The sequence below is a fragment of the Helianthus annuus genome, chromosome 9 (assembly GCF_002127325.2).
Source record: "Helianthus annuus cultivar XRQ/B chromosome 9, HanXRQr2.0-SUNRISE, whole genome shotgun sequence".
NCBI lineage: Eukaryota > Viridiplantae > Streptophyta > Magnoliopsida > Asterales > Asteraceae > Helianthus > Helianthus annuus.
Genome location: NC_035441.2, coordinates 162,896,886 through 162,912,740, shown reverse-complemented (window position 1 = coordinate 162,912,740; position 15,855 = coordinate 162,896,886). Strand labels below are relative to the sequence as shown.

General features: G+C 36.5%; 1 protein-coding gene and 1 long non-coding RNA gene across 2 annotated transcripts; both read left to right on the top strand.

Moving 5' to 3' along the window:
• Window positions 1-9,551: 9,551 nt before the first annotated feature.
• On the top strand, window positions 9,552-11,783 carry LOC110879373. Its single transcript, XR_002558628.2, has 3 exons — window positions 9,552-9,917; window positions 11,102-11,155; window positions 11,582-11,783. It is a non-coding gene; the product is annotated as an uncharacterized LOC110879373 (long non-coding RNA).
• A 161-nt stretch (window positions 11,784-11,944) lies between these two features.
• Window positions 11,945-13,051, top strand: LOC110876672 (pentatricopeptide repeat-containing protein At3g62890). Its single transcript, XM_022124837.1, has one exon. The coding sequence runs from the start codon at window positions 11,945-11,947 to the stop codon at window positions 13,049-13,051; it is 1,107 nt and encodes a 368-aa protein (XP_021980529.1).
• Window positions 13,052-15,855: the final 2,804 nt, after the last annotated feature.

Here is a 15,855-nt window from a genome sequence, read left to right as displayed (position 1 = left end):
GATTCAGTCAATTTCAGTCGATATACCAATATCGAGGACGCCTTTGGATACGATTCCCGATCCGTCTCAGTTTTCGAAGGAATTTATTCATGAGGTTTTGAATCAGAGTGGAATTAAGGATAAGTTGTTAGATGCTGGTGTTGGTGCTGGTTCGAGTCGTAGGAAGTTTGATTCAGCGAATAGTACGCCGGCTAGGAGTGTTTCGAGGACTAATGTTGGTCAATTGGGGGCTTGTACTGGGCCTAGGGTTGTTCAGAGTACTGGAGAAAGGGGAGGGGGTGTTTATAGGGTTTCGAGAAGGATTTCGAGTGGAAATGGTGAGCTGGTAGCTGCTGAGGTTCCGCATTTTGAGCTTGTTGAGGATCCTTCCTTTTGGGATGACCACAATGTTCAGGTTGGTTACATTATAGCCTTTAAATATTACTGGATTTGAACTTCATCTTGAAAATGTATGTAAATCTTTCAATACACTACCTCCATGACAGTTATTTGGCTTAAGATTTTCTTATACTTGAGTGTATAGTGTATCTTCTTGTTATAAGAATAATAATAGTTTAATAATGACTCTGAGATGCCAAATTTGATAATTGCATCTAGTTATTCAGGTGGGATGGTGGTGTGGATGATGCGATGGTGGGGGTGGTGGTGGTATATTAGAGAGAGAGCAGAGTTGTATGTTGAGAGAGAGAGAGATGTCTCTATGTTGAGAGATGAGGTTGAAGATGATGATGATCAGGGGTTTTATTATAATTATTATAATAAAGAGATAATAAATTTAAAATGACCAAAATGCCCCTGAGGGTAAAGACAAAATAGCAGGTCATTAATGGGAAATCTGGTCAAATTTGAAATTTGGACCAAAATGCCAAATGGCAACAAAAACCAAACCACAGGGCCCTGGATGTAAAAAGTTTGAAATTTGGACCAAAGTGGCAAAACTGGCCAAACCACAGGGACCAAAATGGCAGTTTACTCTGAAATATATTATATATTATATAGAGCTAATTGCCAAAATCGTCCCTGAGGTTTGGGCCGATTTGCTATTTTCGTCCAAAATGACAATTTTGTACGAAATTGCTCTCAACGTTTGTAACTTTTTGCCATTTTCATCTAAACCACTAACTTAGTTTATTTTTTCTGTTAAGTTGAGGATATTTGGATAAAACTGACAAATATAAAACCATAGGGACGATTTTGGCAATTTACTCAAACTCTTTTAAATTTCTTTTATTTAATTAATTTTGTTACATATATAAAAAAAAGAATATAAATGCAAATTTTATATGAAAAAAATAATAGCTTTGTCACATAATTTTTATAAATTTTCATCCAACCACTAACTAAGTTAATTTTTCTATTAAGCCGAAAGATGTTTATAAACTAACACAGAAATTAATTTCTAATTTTTTATATAGATCATTTACTTAAAAATAAAATCTACTTAAACCTCTAAATTTTATAAAACTAAAATGCTGGTAACCTTATTGAAAAAGGTCAAATAAAAAAAATCTTATCATATGTACCAAGTTTGTAATTCATCTTCTACTTTTTTAAATTCGCTCCTAAGGAAAAACCGAAGCCAATGCCCCCCCCCCCTATCAAACAACGTATCGTTACCAAACCTTAAAATTACTCACCAAATTGTAATTATAATGCTATGAACCAAAAGTTTCTTTACTCAAGCCACTCAAAATAAATATTAGTTAGTTACCCTCATAATCTTAATTAAATAAATATTTTATTTTTACCAACATATTTCCTAGGTGCTCAACACATTTAAAAAAATGTAAAATTTTACAATCTTTTTCTATCTATACAACTGATAAATACTAAAAGTTGTAATCGATTGTTGTGTGTTGCACACCAATGAGGTTTTCTCTTTATAAAACCGATTTATATAAAGAAGCTGTAAATTAATTTTTGTCTTAATTTATAAAATTTAAAACATCCTTCATCTTAACATAACAGAAAAAATAAACTGAGTTAGTGATTTAGATGAAAAATTATAAAATTTAAGTGACAAAACTATTAATTTTTTTTCTAAAAACTCCATGTATATTCCTTTTTATTATATATGTAACAAAAATAATTAAATAAAAGAAAAGAAATTAAAAAGGGTTTGAGTAAATTGCCAAAATCGTCCCTGTGATTTTTTATTTGTCAGTTTCATCTAAATATCCTCAATTTAACAGAAAAAATAAACCAAGTTAGTGGTTTGGATGAAAATGACGAAAAGTTAAAAACGTTGGGGGCAATTTGGTAAAAAAGTGTCATTTTAGACGAAAATGGCAAACGTGCCCAAACCTCAGGGAAGATTTTGACAATTAACTCTATTATATATTTCTATATAACTTAAAAGTAAAAAGTCGGTGATTTTTTCACCACCACCACCCTTTAACTTTGAAAATTTCCACTTTTAGCTTATAAGTTTGTAAGTTACATTTTTTACCCATACTTTGATAACTTATGTTTTTGGCATATATGTTTAATGCCAACCCTTCAACTTTTAAATTTTATATTTTTATGTTTCGACGTAAATTTGGTATACACTTTCGTGCTTATTTTGCATGTTTCCTATATAAATTGGGCCGCGTATAATACGTTTTGACTTGACGGTATAAATTTGAGTTAGTCGGGTCGCATATAATACATTATGATCACACGGTATAAATTCTATTTACTTTACATTATGATCCAATCGCAATGCATCTGTAGGTTACATTAAGTTCAATCGGATACGTCAAAACACGCGTTTTCATACGATTAATGCAACACATAACGCTTGGACTATTTCTTAACAATCTATTTCTTTGGATAAAAAATAACCATGTTACTAATTAGACTACATTTCTTAAATATATTAAAATACACACATATATAATTTGGAGTTTAATTTAAACTAGTGTGCTAACGAGCCAACTATCGAGCGAGCCACGAATCGAACCTACCTTCGCCCGGCCTCGGCTCGTTTACAAACCGGGCCGGGCTGAGCCGAGCCAGCTCGTTTAAAACCGTGCTGACTTTGAACCGAGCTTTTTTTGAACTTTTTTCGAGCGAAATTCGAGCGAGCTCCGAGCCACGACTTTTTGAACAGCGCTACCCAAGCAAGGGTGATTTATTTATAAATATAGGAGTTTGGAAGAGTAATATTAGCCATTAAAAAAAAACCAAAACATATCATGCTTTTATTAATGAATTACTATCGATAGATGATTGAAACTTAAATAAATTAAATCAAAACCATATGTCATGTTTTTATTAGTGAAATTACTATCGATAGATTGAAACTTAAATAAATTAAACCAAAACCATGTGTCATGTTTGTTTTAGTGAAATTACTATCGATGAAAATTTGTGGCAAGTTCGATATGTTTCTAGATGTTGCTTTATTATGTGTGGGTGAGATTGGGGATATGTTTCTAGTTGTTGCTTTCTTTTGCGTGGTTGGGATTGGGGAGACTAATGCAATGGAAAATCTTTGTCGATATTCCAATCGAATATCGAATTATTATCAACAACTACAAACACCAAGGTCGGTTGTCGGCGGGAATAGCTTGGCCACTTCATCGGCCTAAATGGGCGGCAAAGTAATAGTGCGAGGCAACTTGCCTGACACTCCCTATCGGCCTAACAAATTTATGATTTTATCCCGCTTTAAAATTACGATTTTGCCATCAGCTCAAAATTATGTTTTTGCCCCCACTTAAAAATAAATTTACACTTTCGCTCCCAGCTAAATATTAAGATTTTGCCCCGTTTCAATTTACAGTTTTGCGAATAGTTTTTTCCCTTAAAATTACGATTTTCCCATCAGTTCAAAATTATGTTTTTGCCCCCACTTAAAAATAAATTTACGATTTTGCTCCCAGCTAAAAAATCCAATTTTGCCCTCAGTTCAAAATTACGATTTTGCACCGTATAAATTTATAATTTTGCCATTAGTTTTTTTCCTCACAGCCAAGTTATGATTTTGCTCTCAACTTAAATTTACATTTTGCCCATCGTTTTTGTTTGTTTTTCTGGTGAAATTACAATTTTGCTCCCAGTGTAAAATTACAGTCGTGCCGACAGCTTCCTGACACTCCCCCGTTGGTCCATTTAATTTACGATTTATCCCCGAATTAAAATTATGATTTCGCTCTCAGTTAAAAATTACGTTTTTTCCCATCGTTTTAGTTTTTTTAGCAAAACTATAAAGGTTTTTTGTTTTAATTGGTTTACTAGATTTAATTTTTTTTCGTGTCAAGGAGATGCCTAACACTGGCTCATTAGTCCTGAAAAATTACAGCTTTTCCCCGAGCCCAAAATTACGGTCTTATCATCGTTTTTGTTTTTTTTTTTTTTTCTTAACAAAATTATAGTAGTCTTTTTTTAATTGATTGAGATTATTCAGCCATCGCCCCACAACGCGAGCGGGCATCTACTAGTTGAAGAAACAAAGTATAAACATGCTTTACTAATTATTCCATATCTAAATTACCAACTACTTTATGCATATGGAACTTGTACATATAGCTTTGGGAGCTTTTCAAAAAAAAATTAGAATTTTTCTTTTTAACCCTAAGGTTTTAATCTTTGATAATTTACCCTAAAATTTTAATCTTTGACAATTTAATCTTAAAGTTTTAATCTTTGTTTCCTTTTTAACCCTAAAGTTTTAATCTTTGATAATTTAAGTTTAAAGTTTCACTTCTAATTCAAAAGTTTCTATTTTTTGCGATTTAACCACTATGATTTTTTTTACTTATGTGTTGTAATCTTGGTTTTGGAGGTTTCTCAAAGAAAAAATGATTATGATATAGTTGTTGTAACCTTGGCTTTGGTTTTTTTTTTTTTTTTTAAATTGATTTTTGTACTTTTCACCCAAAAGTATTTTATAAATTACTTTTAATCCAAAACTATTTGTTTTTTTTACTTTTAACACAAATTTTTTTACCTTTTGCAATCTATCCTCACAACTTTTTTAACTTTCAACTTTGGTCCTTTATAGTTTCATTTTCCGCAAATCTTTCGCTTTATAGTGCGTTCTAAATTTTATGACTTAACACATCGCAACGTGCGTCTTTGGTTTAACGTTTTTACGTTTCGTTTTAAATTCTGCGAGTTAACATGACGCAATGTGCCTGTGTGGGTGAACGTTTTTACATCGTTTATTTTTTCCCCGTTTTACAGTTTCAACATAATGTGTGCATCCTAAATTGACTTAGTTATAACTTAAGAATCCCCGCCGCATTGCGGCGGGTCGTAATGCTAGTTTATTAATTATTTTGTAGTCAAACGCATACTACTTTTGTCGATATTCCATTTGAAGAAAGAAAGTGTAAACATGCTTTACTAATTTAATTATTTTGTAGTCAAAGGCATACTACACTTACTGTTTAAAAGAAAAAAGAAGTTTCCACACTTAATATCTACATAAGTTTTTTTTTAACGGTAAATTTCTTACTTCTGTTGTTTTTAGGATTTAAACTCAAAACCTTCTTCTCCTAAGGTGTTTAAAAGTTTTATCTTTGTCAATATACCACCAACCATTGGTTAATATCTACATAAATAGTATGTTTTGTTGGTTTGAGGAAGGTATTAAAATTCCCTATTCCCACTATATCTGTAACCAATAAAATACTTTCTTATAAACAAGAAGTTGATAATTAGTTGGGGTTTCTCATTCCTCTATTTCTTACATGTAATCATGACAAGAGGAAAATTCGTATCTAGATCAAAATATAAGAGGCTATAAACTCAAATTGCAAGTGTCCGATTTAAGGGCTAGCGAATGAAACCAAAACATGATGTTTCTTTCAACCATTTGATTATTCTTTGGGAAAAACCACACATCATAAATGAACATGAACGTAAGACCATACGGAGTAAGCATGAATTTGTGGTGTGGTGGTTGGATGCGGAGGGTTTTCCATTGGCGTGGAAGGCTTCAAAATGGCAATGAATCCATGGAACGAAGAAGAGGACATTGTGTTGTGTGAATCTTGCAATCACAACAGTTATCGAAAACGCGCATCGCTTCCCACATCCGTTTTGGGAACGAGTTTTCCAACAACTTTGTATATATAGGGGAGAAGCCACCCGAACCATGGACACACTTTGTTTGCATTTCCAGATTATTTGTATGGCTAGTTCGAGATTTGAGATGGTTGTCAACGCGGTGGACAACGACGATGGTGAGTTCAACGAAGACGACGTCATCCAAGTCGCCCTCGTCGAGTACAGGCACACGTATGGTTGTGACTTCAAATATGTCGCGATGTGGCAAATATTAAGATTCTTTGGTTAAGTATGTTTAGATTAACGTTTAATTTTTGTTATGTAATTTTTCTTTTAGTTTCGATTTTCTTAAAGTTATGTAATGTTTTTATATTTTAAGTTATGTAAAATTTTTATTTTTAAAATTATGTAATGTTTTTTATTAATGTTTTTTGTTTAATTTGTATTAATGGTTTTTTTATTAAATTTAATAGATTTTATATAATTTTTAAATATAAAGTATAGTAAAAAGTGGAGAAAAGTGCCCGGATAGTCCCTGTGTTTTTCTCCGATTTCACCTTTATTCCCTACATTTTCCAAATTACAACTATAGTCCCCAATTTTGGCAATTTCGTTCTCAGATGGTCCCTGGCGTGAATGGAGGTTAATTTTCTCGGTTAAGTGGATGTGAAATTACCTAAATGCCCTTAATATAAAACAAAATAAATTAAAGTGGGGCCCATCATTTTCTTAAAATATAAAACCTAACCCTTTACCCTACCCTCTTCCCGTCTCCCATCAACCACCGCCTCCACCCTCCATCATGACCGCCTCCATGGCTCCACCCTCCCCCATCACCCCTAACACCATCCACCATCACCGCAGATGCGACGACAGGTTGATGACGGTCGTTCCATTCCTGATCAGAGAAGACTCGCTCGTGAAGCACGAGCAAAAAGTGAAACAATACGCCGGGAATTATGAACGAACGGCGTGGAGCAAAGTGATTACATCATTGACGACAAATACGATAGTTGAAAATTTATCGATTGAATCAGCGGGAGATTGTTTTGGGCGGTTTAATCTAGAGTTCAACGACACATACATGAAACAATCCACGTGGATTATCTCAGACTCGAAACTCCAGGATGATATTAAAATACCGTTGTCAAAAAGGATTTTTCCGGCTTACCGGATGTTGTATGAACGATATCGATGGTGTTTCCAAGGTGTTGATTTGGTGGTGAAATATGCTCCTGATGATTTAGGTAATTATTTATCACATTTGTTTCACGCTACCGGAGCTCCGGGAAATGTTAATGCATCTTTGCATTCGTCTTCAAGCTCCTTATCGCGTAGCCGTTGAGATGATTCAGGGTGTCTTGGATATTTTTTTTATTTATTGGGCTGTAAAAACAATATTGACATTTTTATTTTTTATTGGTTGTGGTGGTTTGGACTTGGGGTGGTGTCATGGTGGTATGAGGTGTGGAGGTACGAAGGTGTGCAGACAAGGAGATAAAGAGAAAGGGGAGGGAAAGGGCATTTAGGTAATTTCACATTCACTTAACTGAGAAAACGAACCCCCATCCATGCCAGAGACCATCCGAGAACGAATTTGCCAAAGTTGGGGACTATAGCTTTAATTTTGAAAAATGTAGGGACTAAAGGTGAAACTGAAGCAAACCATAAGGACTATCTGGGCACTTTTCTCTAAAAAGTGTGTGTCATGTGTTGAATAACGCCACTCTTTCATGCCCCGTCCCACTCCTCCCTTTTTTGCACCATGCCACTTTTTTAACGTGTGTTGACATGGCGTCCACATGTCGCGTAACGCCTCCTTTTCAAGCCCCCTCACTCCGTATAGTCTAACTGAACAAACCCCCCTCTAATGAGGATGCCTGATCACGTGGATGTTCGTCCCTATCCGGATTCTCCCGTTACATATACTCTTGGTGGTGTTTGTTTTTCTAAAAAAATCTGCGCAGCCTCTTCTGTCTACGCCGCGCAGACATTGTCATCTGCAAACTGTTTGTTTTTCCGAAGACATTTTCATTAAAAAACGTCTGCGTGAGCTCTTCTTGGTGCAGACATGGCCCAACCACTTCTAAGATCTTCTAAGGTCTGCAGAGGGTAAAGCACCACCACCGTCCACCAGCACCACCACCGTCCATCACCACCACCACCGTCCACCACCCACCACCTCCCATCACCACCACCACCACCACTGTCCTCCACCCACCACCACCACCACTGTCTACCACAACCACCGTCTACCACAACCACCGTCCACCACCACCCACCGTCCATTACTAGTGTCCAACACCACCACCACCCACCACTACCGTTCGTACACCACTACAAGTTTATTTTAGAAGTCTACACACGTTAAAAAACAAACAAACTTCTTCTTGTAGACTTCAAAGGTTTGGTCCATCTTTTCTTCTACAGATGTCTGCAGATGTGGTCTGCAGACTGCATACATTTTACCTCTTAAAAAACAAACAACACCTTAGTATTGTTGGGCCTCTTCCAAATGGTTTTTAATGGTGTATTAGTTATCTTAGGTTTTGGGCCTAGTATATTGGACAATGGGCTTCTAAATTCTAATCAATCTTGGGCAAATTTAATGGATCTCAATTTTGATTATGTTCTCACTAAACTCCGGTCTCCGTATACTTTCTTGGTTTGTAGTTTAGCGGATCGAGATTAACGAGAGCTCAAAAATCATGTTAGACACTTGAACTTTAATGCAACATGGATATTCTTAGGCTAACACGAACACATCCATTTTAGTCCCTAGGGTTTGACCAAAATTGCCACTTTAGTCCAAGTAGTTTTTTTCTTGCCATTTTAGTCCAAATAGTTTTGTTTTCTGCCATTTAGTCCATGACTTTTGTCATTTTTTTTGCCATTTTCATCGACCACCACCTCCCACCACGCACCCCATCATAACCTTCTATCATCGCCACACCTGCCTGCACCGTCACCACCCACCCACCCACCTCACCACCATCACCACCCACCATTTCCACCACCACTGGCCACTTTTCCGCCACCACGACATCAACCAACACCACCGCCATCATCTTCACGGTAAACCGACACAACACCATCCCCATACCATCGCACCTGCAAAAAAAAAAGAAAGAAAAATTTGGTTTGACCAAAATTCACCTAAGTTAACTAAATTTTTTTAATGGAGTGAATGAGTTGGATGAAAATGACAAAAAATTACAAAAGTTAGGGACTAAAATGACAGAAAACAAAACTATTTGGACTAAAATGGCATGAAAAAACTATTTGGACTAGAGTGGCAATTTTGGTCAAATCTCAGGGAGTAAAATTTCAATTTACTGTTTATTTTAGGGAAATGGGCCATTAATAATCCCACCTAGACCTTATTGGCAATTAATAATCCCACCTCAGAATATTCCCCCCACCAGTCCCACCTTTGTGACAACTCGGAATTCCAAGGCTCTTTATGGGCGTATTGTTTCTATTCATGTTCAGTCGTACGCTGTGAACTTGGATTTGTTATGAGCACATGTTATTGTACATTCGAAATATCCAAGGTCGTCAGACGTCAAGTGATTGTGACACATATTGATAACCGCACACGAACTCTGAATCACACATTCACCTCGTAACCACACACTTTCCTGTTTGCACCCTCGGCCCGAATCTGAAGCCCAAATGCAACCAATGTTGGGCCCGGCTTTCTTTGAGATCGTATACACAGCAAAAATGGGGAGTGGTTTCCCCATAATCCTCTTAGCACCAAAATATAACAAACCCTAATATCCTTTTCCCTTTTCCCTTGAGATCGATGGCAGCCTTCATCACCTTCGAAGCTCCCTCTTGTCGGCAATCGGCTACCCTCCGAAGACTCTCTCTCCCTCTCTGATTTCGGTACCATCATCCCTTCACAACTCGTGGTAAGTGTGATCTTCCTGGTTTAGCGTAGGCACATTATCGTTGTAATTTATCTTGGTCGTTGCACATCTTGCTAGCGAGAATAGAACTTTGTGGAATGGATATGCAATGATCTATGCTTGATATAAACCAACTGTTATGCTAATCTGGATGTTCGACACTAATTTTTAGCGACAGACAATAGTATTACATGAACTGGATAACGTGATGATGTGCGATAACATGGAAGTTTAAATCTGTTTACATAAGGAATTAAATTGCATTATAGCTGATGAATATACTTGGTGTTGATTTGATTTAATCATGAGCATGTGAGTTACTTCTAGTATGGATAAGGTTAATCAGTAGGTGATTCGTGGATGAACAATTGTGGATCCGACTTGATTAGTGATTATAATAGCATAAAGTATTAATTTGATTCTTGAAAGAAATCACGTAATTGACTCAAAAGGGAAATATGATTTCTGAATTTATGTAATGATTAGGGTGTGTGAAAGGAATTATGTGGTGATGGGATTGGTTCAAGTAATTGTTAATCATAATAAATGTTAGTGCCCTATGATTGAAGTCATGTGCTAGGAATTGCTTTGATTTTTGTGAGGAGATTGACGTGCACAACCGCCCAAATTCGTAAGTGATGAGAACGGAATTAGTGGGGGGGATTAATCATGGGAATTATATTGGGGTTTGAATGGGTCAAATGCACAAATGAAAGTGCTACTCGCACAATTCCCAGGCCGCACAAATCAAGCTGATCGCACAAGTTTGTTGGGCCGAACTAGGAGTGGGCCGCACACAAAAAGATCAGTCGCACAAATAAACGTGTTGGATCGCACAAGGCCTTGGGTTGTAAAGGCGTTGGGCCTGAATGACTGCACATTTGTGTACTTGACTTTTGGACTGTTAAGTGATGTGTGTATATGTACGTGCATGTTAGTTGTATGATATTGAAGGTGAACTCGTGATAGGAACCTGTGAACGTGCGAAACATTCGATATGTGTTACTGGATTAGGTACATGGTGTGCAACGTAATAATTATGTGATAGTATGACATATGTTGCTGTTGGATTTCATGAACGACTGTTGTAATTTACATGATGAGGTGTGTGTGCTACTTGTGTAATGTGAATGCGGAATATGCAATCTATGTACATATAAACTGATTGTCTCTGGTAACCACGGTAGGGTTTGGTTGATTAACTGGAACGGGTAAATTGTTAAATACCGAGCAAATCCAAGGTGAGTTCACTGCTCTTTTCTAAGCATGCATCCCGGGAAGGGATATCGGGTAACGTTCCAGGGAGGAATGCCAGGTTAATGGGATGTTGGTTATGACTCAGTTTCTATCATGTAAGACCCCTTACATCTACCGATTGTTGCCGGGAAGGCAACGAGGTATTTAGTTGATAGCGCTATTAGGTTTGCACCCTCACGCCGTACCGAGGAGGACGGGCGTGAACTAATTACCTTGACCACTTGACCAATGCTTTGATAGAGGCATTGGGGTTGGGCAAACACATCTAGTAGCCACTCGCGGTAATCGAGTTAATAACAACATCAAAACAAATCGTTGAACTGTTTTATACACACATCTGGTAACTAAACGCGTTAACAAAACTTTGAACTCACCAGCGTCGTCTGACACACTTGTCTGCATGCTTGTAGGTCTATAGGCTTATATCATTTGGAACTTGCTGTCTGGGAGGCTGGAGTGGTCATGGGTCGAGATACATGGAATCTCAATACAAGCTTATGGTTTATGTACACATGGTTTACGAAACACTTAACAAATGAGTTATGCTTCCGCTGTATTCAATGAATGATATGTAACGTTTGTAATACTTTACGTTAATGAATGAAAGTTTTATTTAATTATATTTATGAGTTCAATGTGATTGGTGGCTTGGATTCTGGTACGTCACACGCCTCGCGGAGGTTTCCGCATGTGGTATTTTGGGTCAAGTGCATTGACAAGTCGTGAAATACGGAAATGTTTCTGATGTTTATGTTACCAGCTTGCTTATATCTATGTATTCGAGTTATAAAGCTATTGAATTAGCTAAACAAGTGTTTGAAGAAAGCGCGTACAAGAATGTTGTGTGTTGTACTAGTTTGATAACGGGGTGTTTTAGTAACGGGCTTATTGATGATGCTTGTAAGGTGTTTGATGAAATGCCTGAGAGAAATGATGTATCGTATAGCGCGATGATTTCTGGGTTTGTGAAGAATGAACTTTTCAATGAAGCAATCCATTTGTATCGTCGGATGATAAATTGTGGCGTAGGGAACCCTAACAAGTCTCTTTTGCTGAGCGTTCTCAATGCTTGCGGTGCGGTTGATGCTTTTGAAATAGGAAGAAGTATACACTGTCAATTAGTTGAAGAATCGTTTAGTGTAGACGTCGATTTTGGTACGACGCTGATCGATTTCTATGCTAAATGTGGGGATATAGAGAAAGACAAAGATATATTCAACGCAATGCCTTATAAAGATGTTGTCGCATGGAGTGCGATGATTTTAGGGCTAGCTACAAACGGTAAAAACGAAATGGCAATCGATCTTTTTGAGGAAATGGAGCAGAAAGGACCGGTTCCAAACGGCATTACATTTGTTGCAGTTCTTGTTGCTTGTAATCACAAAACTTTATTAAAAAAACCATGGTCTATACTTGGTAAAATGAGCAAAGTTTACGACGTGCAATTAACAATCGAGCACTACGGATGCATGATTGATCTATTGGCTAGATCGGGACAGCTGAAAGAAGCGGAGAAACTGACCAAGTTGATGCCGGTGACACCAGACGGAGCTATATGGGGATCTTTTCTACATGGGTGTTTAACGCATAATGCAATACATCTAGCGGAGACAGCTGGAAAACGTTTGTTAGAATTAGAGCCGACGCACAGTGGAAGGTATGTCGGGCTTGCTAATATGTATGCGAGTAACGGAAGCTGGGAAGGTGTGATTAAACTGAGGAAGATGATGACGGAAAGAAAAGTTGCTATTGCTCCCGGTTGGAGTTTTATTGAAGTCTATGGGAATGTTAACAAATTCTTTGTTGATAATCATTGTCACCCTCAAGCTAAAGACATCCATGATGTCCTAATGTTACTTAATATTGTATTAATGAATTAGTGTAATTTGTGACGTCATTTATTGGTTGATCTATGACAGTGTTGACATCATTCATTGGTTGATCTATAAGAATCGCTAGGAATTAGTCAGCTGGTGGGGTAAGGACTAACTATTGATCGGGATTAATAGGGGTTTATCGGATTGAAATTTTTATAAGTGATCTTCAGTATTATACATATATGCACACATTTTTATGTGTAATTTTTTTAGCAAGATAGGTTTTAACCTCTTGTTGGCTCCTTTTTTAAGTAAACACGATTAATATCCGAAATTTACAAGGTTTAATCAGAAAAAAATAGCTGGAATTTGGCCGGTGAGTGGCCAGAATTTGTCAGGAACCGCTACTTTTGGCCGATTAGGACTGCCTAGGGCCACCGTTGCATCTAGTGATTAATTGACCGATTAGAGGGAAATTACTCGGTGAACCTCCGACTAGCGATTAATCGAATGCTAGTCGGGATTTTTACAACCATGATTTATGACCATTCTCTATGCGCCATGTGTACAACACTACAACTAGACCACAAAAAAATCAAAAACAAAAAGTGGAAGACATGGTAATGAAATCTATACTCAAATGCATAACAAAACCCTCCATGCGCATAGTAGTTTTCACCTTCTTTGGTAAATCACAAGTCGCAAACCAACTAAAAAGCCCTCAAAGTTGTTCTTTTATGTAACAAATATAAAAATATATGCAAGGTTATGCTATAAAATACCTGTCTGTCTGCTAGGATTTCTATTGTCTGTCATTCTTTTTCCACAACTATTAGAAGTAGAATAAGTAGAATGTCTTTAGCAACATTCACAGCTCTAGTTACCGGATCCATTTACATGGGTTTGAATCCCAATAGAACTAGCTGTATTTGGGTATGAATACAACAACTTGTACAAAGAAATCAAAAAAAGAAGAAACACCGGGAACCCTTAATCAGTTTGTGAGGCTGCAATTTGACAGCACCCTGACCCACCTTATGTTCTGTGCATTTTGTGGGGTCTTGGGTGGTACTTTTGGTGGCCTGTTGGGGTCTGGCGGTGGGTTCATTCTTGGATGGCAGCTCTAATTCAAGTTAAAATTAGAAAAAATAAAATTTTATGACAGAATTATACCATGTGAAAATATTGTTAATTTGTTCCATCTTCTCATGTTACTATTAGGGGGCTGTTTGGCCGAGCTTTTCAAAATGACTTATTTGCTTATTAGCCTTCTGAAAAGCAAATAAGCAAATAAGTCATTTTGAAAAGCTCCATTTTAAAGCTTTTCAAAACAGCTTATTGACTTATTTGCTTTTCAGAAAAGCAAATAAGCAAATAAGTTGTTTTGAAAAGCTTAGCCAAACAAGCCCTAGGTTTAAAGTTTAAATGTTAATGGTTGACAAGCATTGGTGGGACAATGTAAATGGTCTTCGTACTCAATTACTCATAGATCTTTGCATCAGCAGCAAGAAATATGCTCCTTACAACATTTTGCCTCTATATACTGTTGGAGAATCACAGTGCATCATGCAGATGGAAAAGGTATCCCACTTTTTATCTACTTTGATTCTCATGGGGAAGTTTGTACTTTTTAATTATCTATTTTTGTGATACCATGGATTAAGGCAGCATTGTTTGCTCTCCGGAACACACATGGCATAAATCGGCCACCCTTTGTTGAAACTTATTCCTCTGTTTCCCTTTAATTTTGGTTTAATTTTAACTTTTTTTTTTATGTTGATCTCATTGTCAAGCAGGAACATACAGAAGCTGCCGGTTTATGCTTTGTAAGGTGAGACCTCATGTTTCCGTATAACTTTTTATATAGAACCACTAATGTTGGTTTATGCTTTCATAAAAGTTAAAACTTTATAAAATTGATAATACCATCTTTAAATCAATAAAGAAACTGTGTTTTTTAATAATCTCGGTTTTATAATCTTCATATCTAGGTGATTTGTTTTATAAGCTGAGATTATGGGTCTAAATTGGCTCACACTTTACATTGTTTTGTTGTCTTTGAAATTTTGCATACAAGGTGCTCGATGAAATGCGGCGGCCAGAGCCAGTGCAGGAACCAGGTTGCATCAGAAGAGCCAAAAAGTGCCTGTTGTTTATTTTCTCTGTAAAAATCGGCAGCTTCAACGGGTGGCATCGAAGTCGCTCTTGCGTCATTAGAGGGTTTTTTTTAAGAGTCAGTCATAATACAAATTATTTTTCTTCAATGTAGTCATGATCTTGCAAGAGGTTAACTTTTTTTTTTCGTAATAACTGTTGCATTTGATTTGTAGTTGTTGTTCATTAAGTCACCATCTTTCAGTGGCGGTGATAAGTGGTTAGTGTCGTTAACTTATTGAAATGTTGGAGGTTGTGGATTAATAGAAATGATAAAGCTTTTAAAGGCACATAACTACCCGTCACAACGCGCGAGCATTCCCACTAGTATAAACTAGATGATTTCCCTAATCAAATAATGTTGGGATCTAATACATAAATCAAATCTAAGTTCCTCAAAAGAGTTTAACCTAAGAAATAACAACTTACATTATGTGTGAAAGGAATTAAAACATGATACTTATTTTAAGTATACTATTGTTATTAGTTAGAAACGATTTTTTTAAATAAAATTTTACATAGACATGTCATGTTAAAAATTGCATGGACAAAAATTATAGCTTATTAAATTAAGAGACGTGATTAAAAAAGATGCATTTATAACCCTTTATTAAAAGAGTGGGTGAGGTGATTAATAATTTTGAAAATGGGTGTAGCAGGTGGGATTCAAACCCAGCACTCTAAAAAACAAAATCTTGTTCTTACCATGAGAG

Bases quoted from the DNA above. Each gene is read 5' to 3' on its own strand.
- LOC110876672 (XM_022124837.1), top strand. From the start codon at position 11,945: ATGTATTCGAGTTATAAAGCTATTGAATTAGCTAAACAAGTGTTTGAA.